General features: G+C 37.3%; 1 protein-coding gene across 2 annotated transcripts in view; it reads left to right on the plus strand.

Moving 5' to 3' along the window:
- The window catches only part of KIFAP3 (kinesin associated protein 3), a 123,979-nt gene that overhangs the window by 65,190 nt on the left and 31,276 nt on the right, over positions 1-27,513 (plus strand). For both annotated transcript variants that reach the window (XM_039323998.1, XM_039323999.1), the window contains exons 13-17: positions 5,978-6,090; positions 18,230-18,395; positions 21,360-21,485; positions 23,661-23,759; positions 25,526-25,611. In XM_039323998.1, coding sequence (XP_039179932.1) covers positions 5,978-6,090; positions 18,230-18,395; positions 21,360-21,485; positions 23,661-23,759; positions 25,526-25,611 — 590 coding nt within the window. The remainder of the gene's footprint in view (positions 1-5,977; positions 6,091-18,229; positions 18,396-21,359; positions 21,486-23,660; positions 23,760-25,525; positions 25,612-27,513) is intronic.

Raw genomic sequence — 27,513 nt, forward strand, 5'->3', positions numbered from 1 at the left:
AAGCATTTTTCTTTTGGTATTTATGTTTTTCTATATATATATTATTGTTAATTATTTTATAATTTGTTCAATTAATGTATTTAGATTTATTTATGGTTTATATCTTTTTTAAGATTTTTTGAAGAATTTTCAATTAAGCCTGTATTCAGCTCTGGGAAGGTCGGGGGAGGGAATGGGAGGGTTGGGGAGGTCTGGGGAAGGGTTGTTTTGTTTTTGTAAAATTTTTAAAAATTTTCAATAAAAAAAATGGACTTATTGGCTGAAAGGTTAAGGATAATGATTTAGATTTAGAAGTAAGAAAACTATAATTATATACACGTGTAATGTTTAATTACTTAAGAGATGTTTGTGTATAATAATACGATTTGATAAGATACGATAATATTGTTTTTTAAATTAAACTGTTTATTATTGGAAGAATAAATAAATAAGATTGGTGATAAAAAAGGCATGAGAGGGATTAAGAACTTTAATATATTTGCAAGAGGTATTTGAAGTGATAATATGTTGATGTAAAACACTATCTGATTATGGTAATTGAAATTGATTTAAAGTTTTAATAAACAGGTTTAGTAGTAATAGAAATTTAGGATAGAAATGAAATATATTAAATTTACTACGTTACTTGAGGGAAATAGAGAGATGTTAGCGAATGTATTAAGTTGAACTGTTATAGTGTGATTTTATGTTGGAATCTTTGTTTACCCAAACACCACGGTGTGTCTTAAACACTTTTTATTAAAACTATAAAACCAATAAAATATATTTTTTAAAAAAGATTAATTATTCTTTTCTTTTCGTTCCAAAGCTTAAATTCCCAAAGTATCCAAACTCCGCTGTATTAAGAGCGGGGGAGAAGCTTTCACAGGAGGTTAGCTAGGGTAAAAGAAAGGTAAGGAAGGGTCTCACCCAGATCTTCCACGGTGCTTCGTTGTGCTTAGTAGTGCTTTTGGCTTTCGGTTGGTACGGCTAAGTGATTGGCCATGTTAATGGCCGATCTTTTCTTTGTCGATCCAAAGGATCTGCCTCGGATCAAATGGAAGAGCTGCCGCCCTTCCGCGATCTAACGAGGCTCCTCCTCAGTGGTGGTCGGCCCTCCAGGGCGACATTCGACCCTTTCCAGGGTCTTTCGACGAAGGGAAATCAGATGGTGGAGAGAGAGCTCTCCCTGCGCGTCCACTGGTGCTGCGATTTGGAACCGGAAGCCAACCTTGCCTCACTGTTTTGATGCATTATCTAGTCTTTCAATTGGTTAGGGGGTCCTCAAATCTCCTCCTCAGGGCAACCATGAAGTAGTTGAAGTTTTGTAGCTCGGGAGCGTCGACATTATGTAGGGTCACCATCCACCGGGCTGCTGCTCCCTCTAGGGCCATGGTTATGATTCTTACCTATCTTGTTGCTGGGGATGTCTTGGCCGTACTCCTCCATGTAGCTCAGGACATGGGCCAGGAAAAATCCCAGCTGCTGGGGAGACCCATCATACTTCACTCCCGGGGGTGGAAATTTCCAGCCAGCACGGTTGATTCTCCTCCTGGCTCGCTGCCCATCTCCCCCAGCTGGGATGGCTCGTGCTGGGGTGGCAGTCTCTGCCATGGCTCCTGCAGCCTCCGATGCACTGGTAGATGGGCCTGGGTTTGCCAATTTGCTTTCCTGGCATTCCTCCTCTGCCATCCCTGTGGCTATCGAGCTCCGGCATTGTCTCCCTCTTCTAGGAACTTGAATGCTTCCACCATCAGGTTAATTGCTTGCTTGAGGAAGCATTCGGACCGGGCTTGTCGTCCTCCTCGCTGAGGTTAAGTGATCTCTCCATCTTATGCTTCCACCCTGGCTGGTGGCTGCCATGCTTAGGGGTCACCTTCCTGGGTTTCGCCTCCCGGTCCTCTTTCTTTCTAATACCCATCAACCATCTCGGTTTCTCCCGACTCTCTCTGGTCACGGCTTTGTCGGATGAGCTAGAGGAGTCCAAGCTACTCTCACTTAGGGTTGCTTTGGGGGAGCTTTCCCACCAAGGTTACTTTCTCCTCTCTCACCACCATGGTTTGACATTGTTTGCACAGTCCCCGTGGTAGGGCTTTTCCCTCCGGGCTGATCACTTTGCAGATGCTGTCTAATGTAAGGACCCGCCTCAATCTGTGCTCCCAAGAAAGGAGAACTTTTGAAAAGGCATCATTTCAAAAGGAACTTTTATTGAGAGATGAAGACAGGATTTGAGGGTTCCCGTGTGGAAACAAGTAATCAAAAGTGGTTATAGTAACCCCACCCCAACTGTCCATTCGGGTGGTTCAATCAGGCCAATCCACAGGTGTGAAAACGCCATGGGAACAGAATGATAAGGCGCCCCTCCAAGGTTGTTAGGTATCCGCGTCAGTTCTTCTGTATCTGGAGATAAAGCAGATGGCTGGAGGTACATTCCATTCTCACCCCATTAGAGAAACATCAAAGGGGATAGAGCAAGAGGCAAAGCAAAGGAAATACACATCAGCACCCCAAGCTTCCCCCTCTCCCCCAGGAGAATGGCAGAACCCAAAAGGAATAAGAAAAGAGTATGAGCCCCCCCGTTCCCCTAGAACAGGGGTGTCAAACTGCCGGCCCGCAGGCCGGATGCATAATCGCGAAACCGCACCCACCCCATTGCCAGCAATGGCAAAAAAGTCATGATACATTGTGACACGTCACATGATGTTGCGAGTTTGACACCTCTGCCCTAGAAGGATAAGGTTCTGACAGATGCATTAGCTGCAGTGCTGTTTGGACCATGTTTCAGTGAAGCATGTCATATAACTCTTTTTTAATATATATATATATATTATTGGTTTTATAGTTTTAACAAAAAGTGTTTAAGACACACCGTGGTATTCGGGTAAACAAAGAATCCAACATAAAATCACACAATAACAGCTCAATTTAATACATTCGCTATCATCTCTCTATTTCCCTCAAGTAACATAATAAATTTAATATATTTCATTTCTATCCTAAATTTCTATTACTACTAAACCTGTTTATTAAAACTTTATCAATTTCAATTACCATAATCAAATAATGTTTTGCATCAACATATTATCACTTCAAATACCTCTTACAAATATATTCAAGTTCTTAGTCCCTCTCATCCCTTTTTTATCACCAATCTTATTTATTTCTTCTTCCAATAATAACTAGTTTAGTTAAAAAAAGACAATATTATCATATCTTATCAAATAATATCATTATACACAAAAATCTCTTAAGTAATTAAACGTTACACATGTATATAGTTATAGTTTTCTTACTTCTAAATCTATGTTACTCATAGTAATCTTTGCCTTAATTCATTTCCATTCATTAAACAAATCAAATTCCATCCAATTAATTATCATACCATATCAAAACATATTATTATACACAAAAATCTCCTAATTAATCATTTCAAAATTCCAGTCTAACTCAATCTATTATTCCAAGGATGCATTCTTAATCTCTATAAAGCCAAGTTTCTTTTTTCACTCCACATTTAACTTTCACATTTCCATACCAAACAAATTTCCATAAAACAAAAAAAAATCATCAAACTAAATTAAACACACAAGAATATAATTGTAGATTTCTTACTTCTAAATCATCATTATCCTTAAAACAATCCATAAAACCAACATTATCTTTTAATCCATTAAACAATTTTTATTAATTAAAACATGCATGTATATAATTGCATTTTTCAGCTCTAAATCATTATCCTTAAAACAATCCATGAAATCAACATTGCTTTTTAATCCATTAAACATTTTTAAGTTTGTTTTCGAGTCTAATTCTGGGTTTTTTTCTATGCCACACTGGCTTCCATGAAGACGCTTCCCTTTCAACCAGTAAATCCATTCTCAATGCTTGTAATAATCTTTGAGCAGATATATGTCCCTTTCTCTGTAGTAAGCATCTTTTTTCTCTTTCAACCAGTAGATCAATTCTTATTACTTGTATTAATCTTTGAAAGAGTGTAAGTCTCTTCCTCTGCAGTAGACGTCTTTTTCTGTTCTCTTTACGATGTAGTTGCTTTGTATTTTGAGGTCTTAATCTTTGCTTCTTATGGTTCACTAAGTTGCTGGAGAAGAGATTGTCAGATGAAGTAAATTCCACTTCTATCTCTGTAAGTTCCTCTTCTGGCACATTTTGGTTTATGCCATAATCAGTTGTAACCAGGACATCAGTTTGGGCTGATATAGTAGAGTCTCTGGATCTTAATTCTAAAGTACAGCTTTTAAATGTAGCACAAATTTCTGCAGTAGCTTCATAAATCTTTTCCAATATAAGTGCACAATTCAGTTGTATCTGAGGTTTCTCCATTTTAATACTAATGCTTAAAAGGAGATCTCTTTTCCTTTTTTGTAGAGGCTTTATTTAATGTAGAAACATCCACCCCACATCTTCACAGGTGCACAGCTTATCTTTAGTGTTTTGAAGCTCATAAGAAAAAAATAAGCAAAGTTGCAGTATTAAGTTTTCGCCACTAGATATCCTCAGTAAGTTAAGAGAGACCTCTCCAAGAATCATTTTTTTTCTTTTCTTGTCTTTTAAGATAATATGTATATATAAAAAGTAGAAATAGTAAAGTTCTTAAAAAGGAAAGAGAGAGAAACCTTTTCCTTCTTTTTTATCCTTTTTAGTGTCCCAATAAAAATAGATTATAGTCTTTCAGTATTTGTGAAAAGCCTTTCTTCCCATAAAAAAGCAGAAGCCGCCTTTCCAAGCCAGGGAAATAATTTCAAAAGCTCTTTACAGGCACATAGTCGAAAAAATAAACAGAAAAGAGAGAGAGAAAAAATTCTCACCCGGATTCACCACAGAGGCACTAAAAGCTTAGATGTTGTTCGACTTACAGTCTGAAGCGGCAGGGTGATCGGCCATTTTCATGGCCGATCTTCGTCGGTCCTCAGAGTTTCGTCCGGACAGCTGGAGGAGCCGCCGATCCTCTGCAGCCAGACCGCAGCCTCCTCGACAGAAGTTGCACCCTCCAGGGCGACTTTGGACCCGTATAAGGGTCCGCCGACGAAGGGAAACCTAGTTGATGAGGAGAAAAGTCTCCCCGTGCGACTAGTGACGCCGCAAACCAGAACCAGAAGTCCATGTCATATAACTCTTAATGGAACCTTATAACAGCAGTCCTAAAAGCAGTGGTTGCCTGTGAGCTATCAAGGTCAATTTATGATGTTGGTACTAGCTCACAAAGTCCTAAATGGCATGAGATCTAGGTAATTGAAATATTAATGTCTCTATTTCCATACAATTCTTGCATTAGAGTCAGCTGGAAAGGCTGGTGAAGCGTTGTTTGCAGTTTCAGTGTTGAGTTTGGCTCCTGGCACAGTGGTTTTCCCAGTAATAGAGCCTCACTGTGGCTGGCCCCTGAATTTTTTTCTTTGAAAAAATAAAAACATATTTGTTTACTCAAATAATTTATGATATCAGATTTGCTAATTTACATTTGGATTTATTTACAATTAGTTTTTTAAGCTGTCAAATAATGTATTTTTGTTTGTTCTTTTTTAAAAAAAATAGTTTCAGAAACACTCTTGTAGAAAAGCAATTTTAAAAAATTAAATGTGAAGAAACCATTAAATGTTCTATTAAAATGGGCTTTGTTAATATCCAGAAATGTTTTTGTCTTGCAGTAATACAATGAGAGTGGAACCTAAGATGTAAGACTACAGGAGAATAATAACTGAGCTGAACTCAGAAAATCTGCTAGGCTGTAGTTGTATCTAGGCGTATCTGCTATTTTTGATGTTTTTAGGGGATATAAGAAATCATATGAACTAATGGCACTTATATATATTTTTTGTCTTCAATAATACTTTCAAACAAGTTTCATGAGAAGATGTTAGCCTACCTTAATATCATTTTTGTTTCCTTTGTTCTAAAAAATCAATTTTATGATGGCAGTTGTGAAACTGACAGCATAATTAATTGATTCATACATTTTTCATTTATATTCCTGCATTTTCAGGAAATGGGTTGAAGATGCTGATGAAGAGAGCACTGAAATTCAAGGACCCATTGTTAATGAAGATGATTAGAAACATATCTCAACATGATGGACCAACTAAATCTTTATTTATTGTAAGTATCTTTTCAAGTTCTAAATTTGTGAAATGAGATATTGGAAGAAGTAAACTTAGTTTATACATAAATGATCCTTCTTAAATGATTGCATGTGCCTTAATTCTACTGGAATTGCACAAGAGTAAAATTTAAGGGCTTGTTATAGTGTAGCACCTTTCACTTCTCCAATTCATAATTAAAGCTTGTCAGTAATTTTACAAAATATGATTATCAGTGCCTTTAACTGCACTTGTGCAGACACTAAATTATTAACTATGACAATTATAAAACTGATTTAACATTTTTTGTTCTTTATCTGCATGTGCCCTTAGAAAAATTAAACTGTCATCAGTTAATATGATTTGTCCTTTTATTATCACTCTTCTATATATGTTTTGGTACTTGGAAATGAGCTAGATATCATTGTTTTAATTTCACTTCTGCAGTGAACTAACTATACGATCATAGGCACCCATTATCTCTTTTTCATTGTTTTTTTACATTCTGTATATAGACTGTGCCTGTACAAGGTCTACATTAGGAATCTTTCATAGCTATGGACACCCACTGTCAGGCAGAAAAAAACAGGTTCATACCTGAAGGTTTAGTTAAATTGATTTATTGCATAAAGCTTATTCATGGGACCTATGCACTATCGACACCAGGTTAAAGTTAGATAAGGGTCAATGGCACTCGAGAGTTGGACTTCACTTGCTTGTGGCTATGTAGAGATTCTAGACTCAGTCCTCTTTTCACTCTGCTCCCAGGTTCTGTCAATCTTTCCCCTACATCCATTATGTATGCTGACAGATAGGGTTTCTATTCTCCCCTCAGTTTCTTTTTGACTGCCAGAGATGGTACATCATCAGGAATTTTCTCTGTCCTTCCTGCGAAGAACTCACCTTAGTTTTTATTTTCTACCCAACTTGTCTGGTTGTTATTATTTCTCCCCTTCCATTTTGTGCTTTCATTCCCTTCTTTTAAAAGAAAGTGAGAAAGCTCAAAACTAACAGAATAAGGACACTGGCTGCTTGAGGTTTCTGATGCTGGTGGCTGTAATTAGTCCAAGTATGATAGTGAAGGAAGTCAGCTCCCCAGAGAAGGAAATATTAAAAAGGAAGAAAAATATATTTCCTTCAAGGATCTTAAAGAGACAGAAAAGCATGCCCAGTTTTCCTTGATAGCCCCAAATCTCTGTCCCAAGCAGGAGCCAGCTTTATACAAATGCAGATGTAAACCATCAGAAAGGCCCCAACTAAGAGATCAATAAGACAAAGAGACCTAAAATCTGCATACCCCATCCAAACTCTAAGAGTCATTAGCCCAGCCCCAGGGACGCAGGATATGACTTTTGGGACATAATAGGATTAAACTGTAGATACTAAGGCCAGAAAAGCACACTCAGATTCAGTTCAAAGTTCATGCCACAGGAACAGGACACTATTCCAAACAAAAGGCTTACTCCACATGTGTTCATCCCTTGATTTCTCTCCTCCTTCCTACCAGAACCAATTTTCAGTCTGGTTCGTCAATATACTAACCTTCTTCCCAAAGCAGTCGCCATGTTGTTTATTTATCCCTGGCTTGGATGAACCAGGATGAAGACTTTTCTTTCAACAATAGTAAACTAATATTATATTTAGTATGTTTTATTTACATCAGTGAAGGCCAAATAGTTGATATATGTGCATGCTACCAAATATTTTCACAGCAATATACAGTTCTTTCAGATATTTGAGGAAATAATTCATTTTGGCTTTGAGCCTTTCTTTTGTATAGAGATTCACAAGTGCCTAATAGCCTTGGAACAAAGATATTACATCTTCAGTGGTTAATTATCAGATTTCCAATCAAGAATAATAATAAGTTCACAATTTATAACGGTCATTTATTTATTTGGAGTTACATCTGCCAAATTTCATAGAGGGACAGTATTTATACACTGTCCAGAGTCAATCTCTGAGGAAGATGAACAGTTTTTAAATATTATATATATTTAAAACAAGCATTTTCATTTCATTTCTTTCTCCTGCCTTGGCTTTTGCTGCTCTTTTCCCAAACTGGAAAGCACTTGTTTACATAATAGACATGCCTGGTGTGTGGCTCTTTGCTTCCAATTTTACCAGCTTCAATTTTACACCATACTTCTTTTTTATTATTATTACAACCCTGTAATCCCTTTGTCGGGATGGAACTGAGCGTTTACTGGCCAAATGTCCTTCCTGACACCTACACGAGTTCACAGCAGATATTTTCTCTTTGCACCATGGTAAAGAAACATCTGTTGCTGTCTAAGATTGACCTCTAAACCCTCCAAGGGAGATGAGTGTCTTCACCTCTAGGCCACTGTGCCATTCATTACACCATCCTTCATACTTCCTCATTAATCACATTGTATTTGACAGGTTAGTTAGGTAATAATTTGTCAGACTTTCTCTGACAAATTTATTTTGGCTTTCTTTCACATTTCACTGATCCACCACATTTCTTCTCTTTCTGCCTCAATTTCCAGTGTGGATCTTTATGATTTCAGCATGTCTCTGAATGTCGTACTTTCATCTTCTATGGCAAAGTTATGTTATCCCAGAATAAGGATGAATTGCATTGTTCAAACCTATAAACACTGCAAGAGGCAGCATGGTTTGTTTAACCTATGATTTCAATGGGTCTTGGAAGTTCTGATAGCTCTACATTGATTTTACATCATATATATTTATTTACAAAATTTCATCTGGTTTTCAGTTTTTGAATCAGTTAGATGACCTCTGTTATCTGCCCACTGGATCTGGTTAACCAATTTCATTTTTATTCAGAAGAATATAGCTATGTTATCATTGCCTGTTATCACTGCCTGTGTATTTTGTAGCAATCTCTGTAAACTACAGCATATATCATTTTTTCCTCTCCCATCTTTTATTTCCCAAAAGTTTAGTTCCTAATTTCTGTCTTCCAGTCTGTCCTTTGACTTTTGTAGTAATCAGTGCTCAGTCATTGCAGGGTGCAAATATGGCTGCTCGCATGCAGCATTTTATTGTTTATATACAGTCTTACAAGCAGCAAAAGTTCTGCATGACAATAGCATTTCATTGGCTAAACTCCTTACCAATCCTCAAGAATATAGAAGCCAGAGGCCTAAATCAGGGAGCAATTTGGCAATCTTATTGGTGTGAGCTAGCTGATATCAGGCAGGCAAGGTCATACAAGCCTGCACACTTTCACATTGCCATGGTGATGTAAAGGGAGGAGATAGAGCTAGAGAAGAAGAGGTACACAGGCGTTGGAGGGGCAGTTTTCTGCACACGACCTTTGCCTGGCCCCCACCTCTACATCTCACTCTTTTTTGTTTTGTTATACGAAATATCGTTGTAAGAGGGGTTAATAAAAGGATTATAATCAGGAGAGGAGTATCCTTGCAATTGTTTATATAGGGCCAAAACTTGACCCTGAGGCAATGTGAGAGAGAATCTGGGGTTAAAAAGCTCTGATACATATATTGCAAAAAGAAAGGAATACATTGCATAAAACAGCACCGCCAAGATCCTAAAGTATCCATTTTCAAATCAGAGGCCAAATTGTGTAAAATATCAATTTGGTGCTGAATGGTTCGTGAATTATCAGAAATATTGAAACAACACATTCCCTCAAAACTTTCACAACCCAAATGTTGGCGTAGAAGCAAATAATCAATTGCGGCACGATTTTGCAAAATAGCCTTTCTCAAATCTTGCAGCTAATGGTTGATTGCTGAAATAGCTGAAGAAGTAGCATTAATGTTGAGATGAGCATGAACAGCAAGTCCTGGCACGCCCACTAGAGATATAGCCTTATAGTTAAAGTTCCTATTGAATAAAATTCTGCTATAGTCAGTGAAGTTTTGAATTACTGCAGAAGGGGTGCAAACAAAGACTAAACATGTAGAAAGCAAATTTTCCATGTCATACATTTCAGATAAACAAAAGACATCATTTTGTGTGATGTTAGATTTTGCTTCATTCGTTGCTCGAATGATTGTTTGGGTGCGATGACAGTTGCTGTTGTCAAAGGGCAGATGTTAATGATCAGACACAAACAAATGATGGATAAGGAATTTGCAGTTAAAACCGCAAAAATGGCAGTGCACAGGTTCTCGGGGGTCAAGTTCTTTACATCTCCCCATGTCACTGGCTGACTGGCATGTTGGGATCGGATTGGTTGCACCCTTGCCATTTCTGGGACTGGGTCCAGGGACTGGTGCCACCCATGCTTTGTCTGGTAATACCCGATAATATACCAGAGGCGGAGGCAAGCTTGTTTTCTGTTGAAAGTGTCTCTGATAAGTGGTCAAATTTTGAATAAAAATATTCAATTGGTGTAATGTAAATAATACTTTTTGAACCTGTTGTATTACCCAAGACAAATTGGGTACCCTAGATGATCCGTCCTTTTTTATTTGTTTGTGAAGACCGATTAGCACGTTCCATGATAGCTTGACCTGTGGAATTATAGAGAAGATCATGAGTAAAAACAATATTTCAGGTTGTACAAAATTGCAAAAAGGCCACTGAAGAATAGGCTGGCCCACTATCAGTTTTTAAGGAAGAGGGCTTACTCAGGGCTGAAAAAAGATGAAAAATAACACGTGAAGCTGTTTCCCCTCGTAGAGGTGGGGGAAATTGTTCCTGAATAGGTATCAATAGATAAATGAATATATTTCCAGGAAGCCAAAAAGAGAACATGGGTAACATCCATTTGTCATAGTTGATTAGAGGCAAAACCATATAAAAGACATAAAAAGACATTAAAAAAAATTAGACACAGGAAGGGAGGAGTGACTGCATATATGAGAAATAAAATTATAAATGTTTTCAATCTTGTAGCAGCTGCTATGAAGGGAAAAACAAAGTCATAAGATTGGGGTCAATCCTGGGCGTGATGTAAGCACCTGAAAGAGTAAAAATAAGTTGGCACACATAATGAGAGTCAGAGATTAAGTTAAAAGGCTGTTGAGAAAAGGGTTGAAAAGCTAAAATAACAGCAGATAATTCTGAGCATCGTGGTGAGGATTGCATTGCAGTGTAGGACACTTTCCAGGTAACATCATGAGAATCCTTGTAAGCAATTGCTCCTCTCATTCACCCTCCATCAGAAAAAACAGTAGGCGCTTGTGGCAAGGGAGAAGGAGAAAGCAGTGGGTAGACAGGAAAGGAAAAAGTCATTGAACAAGCAAGTCAAAGTTCTTTAGGCAAATGATATGAAATACAGCCTATATAGTCAGTTAAAACACACTAAAGAGACAAGTTATTCTTGAAAACAAAATTGAAAATCAGATTTTGAGATAAGAAGAACAATATTAATTAAATCAGTTCCATTTCGACGGTAAGCTCATGTGCGTCCTAAGGTTATCATTTTATCAACCACCTTGGATAAAAAATAAAACATTTTGGGATGGGGTGTGGGGTAAGTAAATATTATTCAATACAATATATTTTTTGCACTTCTATTACAGTTAATACTCCGGTAGGTAATTTACTAGTACAAAAAATCAGAAGTGTTAACTGACAATTTTTATATGGAATTCTGTCCACAAATTGAGTACTCATGATGTCATCAATTTGTGCAACTGTATTTTTTCTGGGGCATATTGCAATCTTAAATCATTTTGTATTTCTGAAAGCCAATTAGATTATATCTTTGGTGCTTCAATTTAATCAAATTCCATTCAGATGGAAACAAATTTTATAAATAGGTTAAACATTTATAAATCTTAACAAAACAATTCAGAGTCAGTTCTTTTGGTTGTTGGATATATAGGTCTAACTAAACAATTTAAACTCAACAATTTTTCCCTTAAAAAATATTGTCCAACAATTACTGTTTCCTCTTTTGAGTAAAAAATTTATTTGTAAGCCAAAATTGCAAGAGTGGGTATCAAATTTCAGATTCACTCCACCCTTCTCAGATCACAATTCTAAGCAGAGGAAAAAAAGTTTTAAAACGAACAGCTTCCCCTTCTTCTTTCTGTCTCTTGCTCTTAAAGCAACACAGCCAGCTGGAAGAGACGGGGGAAAAAATCTTACCACCAAAAAATAGTTTTTTCTCCTTCATATGCATTTTCCATAAATTCTCTCACACATTCTCCATGAAACTCTTCTGATGCAAACACTTACTATTACTTTCACAGCCTGGGAGAGAGTGGGTGGGGTTTGAGGGCTAACACACACTTAAGTATCAACAAATTAATTCATTCATTTCCATGCTAACTGTTTGTATAAACAATTCTACATACAAATATTTCATTTCATACTTTCTCCAGGCAAACCATGCATTCTTTATAAGGCCTTTTTGTATTGTTGTTATCAGAGAAGGTTTGACCCTCTTCCAAATCTTGGAAATAACACAGAACAATACAGACAAACATATATATACAAATACTGTTAAGACAACAGTATTATTTAGACATATGACTTGTCCTGCAAGAAGTTAGAAAAATGACGAGGTGATTCCAACCAAAAGTGGTTTTTAGGGCCCCTAATCATCTCCCCCCCCCTTTATGGATTACTGCCTTGTCGTGGCAAAGGGGCTTGCGTAAATCAATGAAGCTATAAGCTATGCCATGCAGGGCCACCCAACACGGACAGGTCATAGCAGAGAGTTCTGACAAAATGTGATCCACTGGAGAAGGAAATGGCAACCCACTTCAGTATCTTTGCCATGAAAACCCCATGGACAGTACTAAAAGGCAAAAAGATATGACGCTGGAAGATGAGCCCCTCAGGTCGGAAAGTGTCCAATATGCTACTGGGGAAGAGCAGAGGGCTAGTACTAGTAGTGCCAGAAAGAATGAAGCGACTGGGCCAAAGCCGAAAGGACGCTCAGCTGTGGATATATCTGGTGGTGAAAGGAAAGTCCGATGCTGTAAAGATTTTTTCTCCATAGGAACCTGGAATGTAAGATCCATGAATCAAGGCAAGCTAGACTTAGTCAAAAAAGAGATGACAAGACTGAACATCAACATCTTAGGAATCAGCAAACTAAAATGGACAGGAATGGGTGAATTTAACTCAAATGACCATCAGTATACTACTGTGGGCAAAAATGTGGGCAATAAAAGAATAGGAAAAGCAATACTGGGATACAATCCCCAAAATGACAGAATTATCTCAATTCGAATCCAAGTCAAACCATTCAATATCACAATAGTCCAAATCTATGCCCCAACCACTGGTGCTGAAGAGGATGAAATTGACCGGTTCTATGAAGCCCTACAGCACCTTATAGAGTTAACACCAAAAAATGATGTCCTTATCATTATGGGGGATTGGAATGCTAAGGTAGGAAGCCAAAAGATAACCGGAATAACAGGCAAATTTGGCCTTGGAGTACAAAATGAAGCAGGGCACAGGCTGATAGAATTTTGTCAAGAGAATACGATGGTCATAACAAACTCTCTTTTCCAACAACCCAAGAGACAGCTCTACACATGGACATCACCAGATGGTCAACATAGAAATCAGATTGACTATGTGCTCTGCAGCCAAAGATGGAGAAGCTCTATACAGTCAGTAAAAACAAGACAGGAGCTGACTGTGGCTCAGATCATGAGCTTCTCATTGCAAAATTTAGGCTTAAATTGAAGAAAGTAGGGAAAAACACTAGGCCACTCAGGTATGAACTAAATCATATTCCTGATGAATATACAGTAGAGGTGACAAATAGATTTAAGGAATTAGATCTGATAGACAGAGTGCCTGAAGAACTATGGATGGAAGTTGCAACATTGTACAAGAGGTAGCAACTAAAACCATCCCAAAGAAAAAGAAATGCAAGAAAGCAAAATGGCTGTCTGAGGAAGCTTTGCAAATAGCTGAGGAAAGAAAGGAAGCGAAAGGCAAAGGAGCAAGAGAAAGATACACCCAACTGAATGCAGAATTCCAGAGAGTAGCTAGAAGAGATAAGAATGCCTTCTTAAATGAACAGTGCAAAGAAATAGAAGAAAACAACAGAATAGGGAGGACCAGGGATCTCGTCAAGAAAATTGGAGATATGAAGGGAACGTTTCATGCAAAGATGGGCATGATAAAGGACCAAAATGGCAGGGACCTAACAGAGGCAGACGAGATTAAGGAGAGATGGCAAAACTACACAGAAGAACTATACAAGAATGAGCTTAACATCCCAGATAACCACAATGAGATGGTCACTGACCTCGAACCAGACATCCTAGAATGTGAAGTGAAATGGGCGTTAGAAAATCTGAGCAACAACAAAGCTAGTGGAGGTGACAGTATTCCAGCTGAGCTATTCAAAATCTTAAAAGACGATGTAGTAAAAGTGCTACACTCAGTTTGCCAGCAAATTTGGAAAACTCAACAGTGGCCACAGAATTGGAAAAGGTCAGTTTACATTCCAATTCCAAAGAAAGGCAATGCCAAAGAATGTTCGAACTATCACACCATTGCACTTATTTCACATGCTAGTAACGTTATGCTTAAAATCCCACAAGCTAGACTCCAGCAGTATGTGGATCGAGAACTACCAGAAGCACAGGCAGGATTTCGAAGAGGCAGAGGAAATAGAGATCAAATTGCCAACATACGCTGGATCATGGAGAAAGCTAGGGAGTTCCAGAAAAACATCTACTTCTGCTTCATTGACTATGCAAAAGCCTTTGATTGTGTGGATCACAACAAATTGTGGCAAGTTCTTAAAGAGATGGGAGTACCAGACCATCTCATCTGTCTCTTGAGAAACCTATATGCGGGTCAAGAAGCAACAATGAGAACCGAACACGGAACCACTGATTGGTTCAAAATTGGAAAAGGAGTCCGGCAAGGCTGTATACTGTCGCCCTGCCTATTTAACTTATATGCAGAGCACATCATGAGAAAGGCAGGGCTAGATGAATCAAAAGTTGGAATTAAGATTGCCGGGAGAAACATCAACAACCTAAGATATGCAGATGATACCACTCTAATGGCAGAAAGTGAAGAGAAACTAAAGAGCCTCTAGATGCGGGTGAAGAAGGAGAGTGCAAAAGTTGGCTTGAAACTCAACATTAAGAAAACCAAAATCATGGCATCCGGCCCTCTCAATTCCTGGCAAATAGATGGGGAAGAAATGGAGGGAGTGACAGATTTTATTTTTCTGGGCTCCAAGATCACCTCAGATGGGGACTGCAGCCAAGAAATTAAAAGACGCTTGCTCCTGGGGAGGAAAGCTATGGCAAATCTAGACAGCATACTAAAAAGCAGAGACATCACCCTGCCAAGAAAAGTGCGTAAAGTCCAGGCCATGGTTTTCCCAGTTGCAATGTATGGCTGTGAAAGTTGGACCATAAGAAAGGCTGAGCGCCAAAGAATTGAGGCCTTTGAACTATGGTGCTGGAGAAGACTCCTGCGAGTCCCCTGGACTGCAAGGCGTTCAAACCGGTCAGTCCTAGAAGAGATCAACCCTGACTGCTCTTTAGAAGGCCAGATCCTGAAGTTGAAACTCAAATACTTTGGCCACCAAATGAGAAGGAAGGACTCACTGGAGAAGGGCCTAATGCTGGGAAAGATTGAGGGCAATAGAAGAAGGGGACGACAGAGAATGAGATGGCTGGATGGAGTCACTGAAGCAGTAGGTATGAACTTAAATGGACTCCAAAAGATGGTAGAGGACAGGAAGACCTGGAGGAACATTGTCCATGGGGTCACGATGGGTCGGACACGACTTCGCAATTAACAAGAACAACAACAATCATCTCCCATTTTTCTCACCATTCCAAGCCCAAGCATAATGTTCTGGGTGGCCACACACACAAACACAATACTATACATCAACAGAAGCACCACCAGACATTGTCTGACAGGGTTAAACTTAATAGCCACATGAAGTTTCAAAACATTCCAATTGTTCAAAACACTTTGCAGAGGAGTACATTTTGAGTTAATTTATGTCTTTAAATTACTCTGACTATTCCCCTTATTATCTTTTTTTCTACTTCAAGATAGTTCTGCTAATATTTTCCTTGTGGGGGTGTATGATGGCTGAGAAAAAGCAAAAGAATTAGCCTTTTCAGAAGGAGTTGGAAATCCAATTAAAGATGTTTTATGAGGAATAAATTTTACTTAGTTGTAATCAGAAAGGGGGCTGGTAGTTAATTGCTACCCTTCTGAAGCTTCTGAGCCACATTTTTCACTGCTTGACGGCACTGAATACTATCGATGTTTGTACTGGAGCCCAAGGTTCAAGATATAAAGTATGCCCTATCTTTTAGCCTAAGCGTCTGGTGCTCAGGATTCCAAGGGCAATGTTTCCCTACCTCAGCCGCCAGCTTCCTTATGTCTGCCTCAGGCTTTAGCAGGAATCTGAGTTCCTGTGCTTGTCTCTGCTGGTGCTGAGATAACTTGCGACCCATACTTATCACTGAGGGGTCTCAGAAGACGAAAATGCACTTAGAGGTCTATTCCAGATGATGGTAAGTATGTTGGCTGTTGCTCTTCCCCGCAGGGGGTTCCCAAAAGTCCCTGTGTATGGGCGCCAGCTGTAGTAATCAGTGCTCAGTCATTGCAGGGTGCAAATATGGCTGCTTGCATGCAGCATTTTGTTGTTTATGTACAGTCTTACAAGCAGCAAAAGTTCTGCATGACAATAGCATTTCATTGGCTAAACTCCTTACCAATCCTCATGAATATAGAAGCCAGAGGCCTAAAACAGGGAGCAATTTGGCAATAATATCTTGTTGGTGTGAGCTAGCTGATATCAGGCAGGCAAGGTCATACAAGCCTGCGCACTTTCACATCGCCATGGTGATGTGAAGGGAGGAGATAGATCTAGAGAAGAAGAGGCACACAGGCGTTGGAGGGGCAGTTTTCTGCACACGACCTTTGCCTGGCCCCCACCTCTACAGCCTTTTGATAGGAATGTATCAAACTAGCCACATAGAAAAGTAGTTTAAATCTTTGGTTGATCTCTTCTTACCTGCAATGATAATTTTCCTTGTAGCAGTAATGAGAATGACATGTTAAGAGAATTATTTACTGTTTAGGGTGATCTTTAATTCTATTCCAACAAAGTGGTCTTATGCCCGAAATCTCTTTTTTCCTGAAGGTGGCATCTTTAACCATCCCACTTCTGTTTCCATTCTTTTAAACTGGATTGCATATTTGTTATATTTGTTAGATTTTCAGAGACAATCTTTCTGTCATTCTCAACAACTCAGCTCTATTCCATTCCAACTATTTGTTAAGTACCCCAAAAGGGATTTCCAGTTTCATTCATTGTGAAAGTATTATTGAGTGAATACTTAGGGTCATTCTTGTCCTTTGCATGGGCTGTTCCATCTTGGCTTGCAATTGGCATCTAATTTTTCACTTTTAGGTAAGTTTATTAGGCACTTGTATAGGTGATGTAAAGATACCATAATGAAAGAGAACAGGCTCTTATCTGTAGCCTGTAATCTTCCTACACCCCTCAGTGCACTGACACAACTCAGCCACTTTCTTGCTTGCACCAGCATGCACTCTGTATTTATGATGCTGCTACATTGTCCTAAGAAACATAGAGGAGAGCAGGAGCCCCACCTATGAGATATTCAGGTGGTAGACTTCCCACCCTAAAATATTCTCAGCTAAAGAAATCCCTTGACTCTGCACAGGTATGGAATCCCATATGAATGAAGGCACTCAGAGAGCACCATTGTAGGTGAGCAGTTTCTTCCACATTAGCACCCTGTATATTCCTTGTAAGTATAATAACTGACCTCCTTAACAAAATTGCTACAATAATAAATATAAACTGAATTTCATATAATAAATATATCACCAGAATTGAGCCATCCATCCAGAAAAAGCAGCAGTCAAAAGTAGTGAACAACTTTTGCTTTTTTTTAATCCAAGTCATACCATTTTTCCTGATATGAGTATAAAAGAGGATGGAAGATTGAGTTTGAAAAAAGTACAAAACTATAAACTGATTTTTGGCTGATTCAGTTTTTGCTGGTAAGAATAAAATGTATTAGTTTACAACAGTTTTATTAAGCATTTAATTAAACTTGAACATTTCTTGTCACTGTAAATAATCAATTTGGCAATGATTTTGAAAAAAAGTATGGTTGAGTTAATGCAGTAGTTCTCATTGATTTCCTAATGTTTCCTTTTTTACATCTCTCAAATCTTGCTTTGTTTGTTTTATTTAGGATTATGTTGGTGATCTGGCTGCTCAGATATCTAATGATGAAGAGGAGGAATTTGTGATAGAATGCTTAGGAACATTGGCTAATTTGACTTTATCTGATTTGGATTGGGAACTTGTATTAAAAGAGTACAAAATGGTACCATACCTGAAAGATAAATTAAAGCCAGGTCTGTATCTTTAGTTTGTACCTAGATGAAGGCATGCAGTTAACATGGATTTTTCTCAATAAAAGTAACTGTAAGAATTTAGCAAACAGCTGGGTAAAATTCCAAGTATTTTGAGAAATAATATATTTTTCATGGCCATAAAACAAAAATAACCATAACTTGTTTATCATGTTAATATGTTTCATCATCCATAAAAAACATAAGCATAAACAACAGAAATGTAGTATTTTCTATTCCAGCTGCTTGGAACTACAACTCCTATGGCCTAGCCATCATGTTGAATGAAGAGAGCATATCGAATTATTATCCACAATAGCTAAGAAAACCTGCTTTTCTATGAAGAGCCAAGAATCCTCCACATAAAGAACCACCAAATAATATGTATCCATATGAATATTTTAGAAATTACATAAATTTATTTTGTGGTTGTAGCCCTTTGTTTCTCATTGACTGCCACTCTAAAGATTTAACTTTGTGATCTCCAAGGATCATACATAGAGGATATGCTGCTTCAGGGGGCTTCGTTCAGAAACACCTCGAGCTTAGCTTTTCACCAGACGATACCACTTTATTGATTTAACATATTGAATATTATTTTAATTTGTTTTTGAACACTACACAGTTCTGGAACATTTCTATATTTACTGGAAGAAAATTGTTCTTATTCAGAATTATTTTTTCCTTATAACCTTTGTAAACTTTTTTTAAGTTTAACTTTGTTTTATTTGCTTTGGATACATTCTGGAAACTCTTCAAAAATGTACTAATTTGTCAGAAAATGTCTTCCCTTCTGATGGACACGCTTTGCATTGGTTATATTAAAAAGAAAAAGAAAAAAAAAATACTAGAGAAAGTCTCCAGCAAGATAAATACTCTCTTCTCCAGACAGGCAAACCCAATCTCAAAAAAACAGGCAGGACTTTATATATATTATTGTGCCAAAGGAAAGTGGGGGATTTTGTCCAATTGTAGTCTGAGCAAACTCAATAAATTAATCCTCCTATTACGATTTTCACAACACTGACTTGAAGGCATGCATGCACACAGAGAAACACATAGGCTTTCATCCTTTGTCAACAAATTGACGTTTTTCTGCCTTTCTGGAGCTAATTCTCCCTCACCTGGTGGTGTGTAATCAACTCATGCTTCACAGCACTGCCTTTTGTTTCCCACATTGAACTTAAGCTGTAACAATGAATGCATCCCAGTCGACCTAATTCAAGAAATGTTTATGCTCTGATTTATTTATTACGCACACATTATTTATCTGTTATTTTCATTTGCTAGAGGCAGCTCATAATCTTACTTTTGAAATAATTTTATTGCAGTCATCAACCAGCACAAAGGAACTGGTATTCAAATATTCAAAACTAAATTGACAACTTTAGCACAGTTAGGAAAGGTATAAATAACAAAGAATGTTGTCAAAAAGACAATATTAAATCAAAGAATGCTACGATGCTTTGGCTACGTGTGCAACAAGGGAAAAGAAATTTGAAATTAGGAATCTGGATAGTGTAAAATTTAAAACAGCAACATAAAATAAAAATTGCTAGATAAAATGATAAAATTATACAAAAGGGATTTGAGGATTATATTAATTTTTCATTTATTTTTGGATGAATGTAATTTAATAACATGCATGTTTTCATTCCTATCCTCCCAGTTGAAAATGTTACAGAGTTTAGATGCTCACTCAGCATTGGGTGGTCATCTGAGCATTTATACAACTCATCCAAATGTCTATATAGGTACTTGCTTTTGTAAACAACTACTTTGCCTTTGCTGAAGAGATTAGGCTAATCTGAAGGAGTGCATGCTAAGAGGAAGACGAAATTTCTGCCAAAAAATAATCCAAATGATAGCATGTGCAGGTATAAATGTAAATGTATGTAAATTCAGTGATGACCACTTGAAGAGCCACAATTATAGTGAAGCAACCTGTGCTACATATCAAAGAAAGCTATTTGGAGAGCATATGGATGGATTAGGAAGGATTGCTAAATTAATCCTGTCCCATGCGTTTAAAATAAATTGTGAATCATTTTTTTACTGGGCTACATGAATGATAAAATAATCCAAGCATCCTTCTACTTATATGCAAAACATGTCATTCCAAGAATAGAATGTTCTAAGGAACACTGGAACATTCTTCCAGCTACGCTTCCAGTCATCCTGGGGGTGGTCCAGAGACTTTCCAGAAGTAAACCTTCTGGAAGTAAATATAATTCATAGTTTGAATTGGGGCCCGGCTTAGGGGGGGGGAACAACTGATGAAACATACATCATGATACAAATAATGCAACATATATTAGAGGTCAGGATGGCTATAAGGGCAGGTTTGCCATCATGATGTCACCATGCGTCTTCATTTTGTCTGTGGCCTGCTGTAGCTCCTGTTGGCCAGATAGCAACTGTTCCTGTTCCAAAAAATTATACAAATAGGATTGCTGGATTGGCATGATCTAGGAGTAACACAAAATGTGCCAGTGTTCCCTGGAATGTTCTATTCTTGGAACAGTCTGATCAGCACATCCCTACTTCTTTCTTTTACTTTCCAAATGACTGTTTTGAGTTTGAATCACCAAATTAGGATGGTGCAGAAATGGATAGACTGGGGAAGAAAAATAATTATTTTTGAATAGTCCATGGATTTTACAGTGCCTAGTAATCATTCAAGAACTTAGGGCAGATTTAAATGTTGTATCAATTCAGAGTATTATATTTGTAAATAAGCTCTTTAAGAATTTGCAATAGTTGTGATGACATAATTTTATGTTCAGGGTTCATGTTGAGTGATACTTGAAAGCTGAGCCAACATGTCATATCAAGGTAGCAATAATTGTGTCCCTATAATTTAACAAGGTTTGCTCATATTTTGAGAGATACCGTGAATGTCTTTGAGCAACGAGGTTTGTATTTCAGTAGAGTGCTGTAATATTGTTGCTCTATTAAATTTACCAGGTTCAGCAGAAGATGATCTTGTCTTGGAAGTGGTGATAATGATTGGGACTGTATCAATGGATGATTCCTGTGCAGCACTGCTAGCTAAATCAGGAATTATTCCAGCACTTATTGAACTACTGAATGGTATGTAGTAAGTGTTGCACACTACTTTTTGAGTGACTGCTTATTACGCATTAAAATTACTTTATTATCAAAGTTTAGCAATACTGTGTTGGAATCAAGGTTTTCAGTACAGCTTTAGAAAGTTGCATTCCATCTCGCATCAATAATGAGATTGAATTTTACCAAGCAAAACAGATTAGTGCAATAATTAATTTTATAGAAGAAATTAAGGCTTGGTTGATTGCTCACAGCCTAGAGTTTAAAATGCAATTTAATTTGGTTCATATTCTTTTAAGAAGGCATCAATTGTATCTGAAATTTTGAGATTTGAATTTCAGCCCTGTGCAACACAGTTTTATATGATGTGATTTATAGCGAGGACTACCTGCCACTATTTATTGTTCTCTTGCTGGCATAAAACCAATGTATTTGTATTCCCAAATCCATATTTCAGGCATACCTTGAGGAAAAAACAGTGAAGAGTTAGCAAGAGAAGACAATTAGTTTACTTTTTACTTTCCTTTAAACATTTTGTGTATTATTTTGCACAACAAAATGTTGGCTAGAATTTTAAGTTATAAAATATAGTTTTACTCTTAAGATTCCTGCATCCATGATGCAGTCATATGCAGAGAATGAAGAGCCAAGGAAGCTTAAGAGACTGGTGGGGATCAGTGCCTAGGACCCAGCAGGACAAGTGGGGAAGATCTGTCCCTAGCTGTTGAGATAGCTACATGCCCATATCTCACCTGACATTCATTTGAGTAAAGGCCGCAAGAATGATGATGGAGTTAGAACTACAGATCTGGAAGGCACAGAAATAAGATGCTTCAGGGAATGTTTTCTTGGGATTAACAATCTGTTCAGGAGTTCACTGGTGTTTTTGAGTGGACCAGAAGTCTATGAGCCACTACAGTCCCACTTACTCAGGGAAGAGGTTTGGAATAATAATTATTTTGTGGGATCATGATATGATCCTGTACAGTCCCGTGATATGGAACTGTACGGTAGCTCTTTTGTGGGTTCATGATATGTTCTAAATATCCATATTTTCTCTAAAGCAGTTGCCTCATTCAGAATTGATTTAAAATTAAATTTTAAATAATGACATGGGCAGAAAGTAGTGGTATTATTATTTTTTTGGACTACAGGAAACCAGTGAACTGATTGTAATCAGTTCATGACTTCTCCTTTCTGATCCCAATTCTTTCTGCCAAATCCTTGGTGAAGACTGACATAAACAGGATTGACCAAGACAGATGATGCATTTGTTTTTCTCAGTGGGAGTCATATGAAATTCTGGAATAAGAATTCTATTTCCCTCTTTAGAAAATTTGCGGTGTGTTTTCTTGCCCAAGGAGAACAAAAAGAATCTGTGTGTTGGGATTACATTGAGATATACTGTAAGGTGTGTGTATTTGTATGAGTAAAGGAAGCAGGGAGAGCAAGTAGTTCTCTAAAGAGAGAGGACACTTGCATTTGAAAATGTTGCCGCTGCTATAAATTTAATCTAGTTTAAAACTTCATTCTTTTATAAGTAATTGGATGCGGTGTTCATTAAATATGTTTTCAGAAAATTATTATTCCTATCTTAAGTAAGATGTATAAATGCTGCTTATAAGCTCTATGTGCTTAGAACTCAAAGCATTGTTAAAGACCCCACACACCCACTTTACGGTCTGCTTCTGTTGCTCCCCTCTGGGAGGAGGTTTTGAAGTATTTCTAACAAGACTAGACGATTCTGTAATAGCTTTGTTCCCTATGCCATCTGTCTGGTAAACTCGCAAGATTCTTTTTTCTTGCCATGCACATTTATACATAATCCGAACTAGACTGTGTTGCTTCTCTGTGTCATATAATGTATGTGGTGTATGCATAATTCTGTATTTATATCATATTTATGCAGTGTATATTGGAGGTGGTGACCCTTTGAGAGCTGTATACAATGAAATTTCATTTTAATGTATGCCAATTAGTGTACATTTAAAGTGACAATAAAGTTATTATTCTATTCTATTCTAGATAGGTACAATATATTCATGTGAATGAATGAACCTTTATTATCAAAGTATAACATGTATACAGTGAAATTGGCTGAGCCTCCCTCCGTGCCCCCCCCCCAACTCACAGTGGCTTAGATTGCTTTTAGTCAGTGATTTAAAATACGACACAGGATAACTGTCTCTCTTTTTATAGCTCAGCAGGAAGATGATGAGTTTGTGTGCCAAATCATTTATGTGTTTTACCAGATGGTCTTCCATCAAGCTACTAGAGATGTCATCATCAAAGAGACTCGTATCCTTTATCAAGTGTTCCTTTGCTATTAGTGCTTTTAATGGAAAGACAGCTGAAACTAGCGTTCATAATGCATTCAGTGACAATGAGAATCTAGGTGTCTGTGTGTGTGTGTGTATGTGTGTGTGTGTGTGTGTGTACACACATTCATATGCATTCATTCATGTGGTGTGTTTTTGTCCTTTCAGGACTTCTGTATTTTCCCCCAATTTGTGAGAAAAATCAAAGGAATGTAACCTAAGAATACCTAATACAGAAATGTAGTGATTTATGGAATTGTTTATTTTCTGTCCACAAAAGAGCTTGTGAAACAGAACAAGCCTATATATTTCAGTGTTGTTTTCAAAATTCATTTACTGCCCACCCACATCAATACTTGTTTTTTTATTAGCAAATGAGTGTGTCCCCTTGATCATGCTGTTATTAATTGTCAGGTTGGGATTAGCTTTCTTCATTTATAAATGGAAAGGAGCAATAGGCTGTATCCATACAGTCCTGAATTTGGTATCTTTATTAGATAATTTATTAGTTTATTAGGTAGTTTATTAGTGCAAGGTAATAGCCCATCAGTTTATAATCCTTCTAACCTTTTCTTGATCTTCATGAGGTAGTTAAACAAATGGACTGCAAGGGAAGGGGAAGTCTAGATAGACGGAATGAACTAAATAAATATTCTGGAATATGATATGGATGAAACAGAAGTAACAATCAGTGAGCAGATTAACTAATCAAGTTATAGAATTATATTGTTTCATGTATATGCAGTTTTCTTCAGCCGGTATGTAGGAAGAATTGTGTGGTAAGCCAACATATTCTATAGTTTAGCTATTTGTGAAAATGCTTCAGGATTAGCTATATGACTGGAATATATGACTTGCATGAATGGAGCTGGAGAGAAAGAATGTTTGCCACAAGCTAGACCTCTGGAAAACTGCCAAGACTTTTATCCTAAGTCGCTTTCTATTTGCTACTTTATCTGAGGAGATACAGAAGAACAGGAATAAGACATCATTTTGAAAGTTGGATTCTAGTTCTACTGTGTTTCCCCTTTTCATCTACATTATTATTGAAAACAGAATTCCTAGTAGTATAGAATAGTGTAGCATAATATAGTCACTAGTGTAAATAGTGCATGGGTTCCTGTTCCGTTGAAGATAGAACTATGTAGCTCAGCGAAAGGCAACCTACATGTGCTTACTCTACCCTAAGTTCTGTTGAAATTAGGGGCTGTTTCAAATAGATTTGGTTTTGAATTTGTTAAGTAAATATACTAGCCACATTTGCATTTTGGTCCTTCCTTATTTTCTCCATGTGTAAAGAGAGTGTCTGAAATAGAGTCTTTTTAATGGTAACTTGATATTCCAGTTGTACGCTTCACATGGATAGAGGAGAGCCTATGTTCCACTGCACAGACTTACTGTCTGCCAGCAGAAGGTACGGTAGCAGCAGTAGTGCAGAGCTAAGCTATCTATATTCTTCATAAAGGAGACCCCCTTCCTTCCTCTTTTAGGATATTTTTAGTGAGTGTAAAATGACATTCCCTTTTAAAGGTAATAGTTGGGGGGAGAAATTATTTCTTTAAAAATAAATATAGTATATCATATTTAAAAGGGATTGTTCCATTCTTTTATAAATTATAATGAAGCATAGCATTAATATATGGGTTTCCTTTTATATTTCATTTGATGTATCTCTTACAGCAAAAACACACATCACCAGATTGAGACTTCCAAAATTGTTTTAGATCCTTTACTCTATCTTCTTAGAGGCTCCTGCATATCTTATAGATTTGATGCATGATAAAAATTCTGAAATCCGCAAAGTCTGTGATAATACACTGGATATAATAGCAGTAAGTGATTATTTTATTCTAATACGGGTAGTCCTCAGGTAACGAACATTTGTTCAGTGATCATTCAAAGTTATGATGGTGTTGAACAAGGAGACTATAGCTGGTCCTTGAAGTTATGGCCATCACAATGACCGAGCAATCATAAGATCACAATTTGGGTGCTTGGCAATCAGTTTGCAATTATGGTGGTCACAGCATTCTGTGGTTACATGATTAGCATTTGCATCCTTCATTGCTGGATTCTTTTTTTTTTTTTTACAAATTTTATTATTTTCTAATATAACATTCACATATTTGAAAAGCAACGTGGCGCTTAGGTTGTAATAATTCAATTACATATAGGTATCAGTACAGATTTCAAACTACTACCGTAAACATTTCCTCTCTCTTCCGCTTTCTATCAATCACATAAAACATAACTTTCTTACATGTATCAATAGTTTTTAGTTTATATATATTCTAATTGTTTTAACATACAATCTTTTAGATAATCAATGACTTAATAATTTTTTCCAATTTTAATTTCCACTAATATTTAAATTTAATGTTTGATATTTATTATTCCCAAGATTTTAAGTACTCCCAATTCCTCTATTACCATTCCTCACAAAATCTAAGATTCAGAATACACGTCTTATCTATTTAACTTCTCACCCTCTATATCGACAAATTAATAATACAATATGATATCTTTATTTATTTATTTATGAGACATATACCGCTTTAAGTGCAAGCACTCTCTAAGCGGTGTACACCAGTAAGCAATGTATATATATATTTACATTGCCCCCAGCAATCTGGGTCCTCATTTTACCTACCCCGGAAGGATGGAAGGCTGAGTCAACCTTGAGCCGGTGAGATTTGAACCGCTGACCTGCTGAACACAGTCAGCTAAAGTGGCCTGCAGTACTGCTACGCCACCTCGGCTCATTTTCTGCTAATTTTTGAATTTCTTAAATTAGTGATCAAAATTTCTGTTTATTTCAATATTTAATACTTCCTCTCCCTCTTTCTATCTGCTATCTCATATTTGAACTAATAATTTTTGTTTTTAACACTCCATATAAACCTGTTTATTACTTTCATCAATAGATTTTTAGCTTATCTATATCCTATTCACCTTTACATGGCCTTTGTACACAAATTTCTTTCTTTATACACAAATCAATATTCTGTTCCTGATCTTCTTCCATATTGGTATTTTAGACTAAAGGCTTTACAATTAGGAAATCCAAAAGGAAGAAAAAGTTTTTTTTCTGATTAAGAAGCACAGCAGAGCTTTTCACAGCTGTTGTTTCAAAATTTTCAAGGTTACATATGTCTTATCTGTTTTCTGGGCTGTCAGCCAAGCCCCTGAAGAATAACAGATTGAGATACCAAGTTTGAACACACGGTGTCGCCTCTACCCTTTGAAGTTTCCCTTTGAGCCCCAGAATTTTTTAATCTTTTCAGTTTTTCTTCTTGTTTTTAAGGGAAAACCCAAATTTTCAACAGAGATAGTAAAAAATAAAAAGTAAAAAATATTTCAGTCCACAAGCTTTAGAAAATAAAATTCCAATTGGGATCCAATTATTTTTTCAACATTTTAAAACTCCCCTGGGTAGTCAGTCGTCGCTCTTTCTAGGGGGAGGGCTAAAATCTCCCCTCACCACAGGGGGGAAAATGCTTAGCAACCTATGTAGGTACAGAAAGTAATTAGGGTGTAAAAGAGGTAAATCTCACCCAGTCTCTTCCGCGCTGCTTTAAGGTTGCCTGGTGGAAAGTGTGACTTCGGCTGTCTGCAGCCTAGGGACAAACCATATTTCTATGGCTGGTCCTTTCGTCCGCCAGTTTGGAGGGATCGCCAGCTCTAACGGGAGAGTTGCTGCTCTCCCGCGATCCAGCGAGAGCCCCCCCTTCATT

The sequence above is a fragment of the Crotalus tigris genome, unplaced genomic scaffold (genome assembly GCF_016545835.1).
Source record: "Crotalus tigris isolate CLP2741 ecotype Arizona unplaced genomic scaffold, ASM1654583v1 scf7180000024291.2576520, whole genome shotgun sequence".
Lineage (NCBI taxonomy): Eukaryota > Metazoa > Chordata > Lepidosauria > Squamata > Viperidae > Crotalus > Crotalus tigris.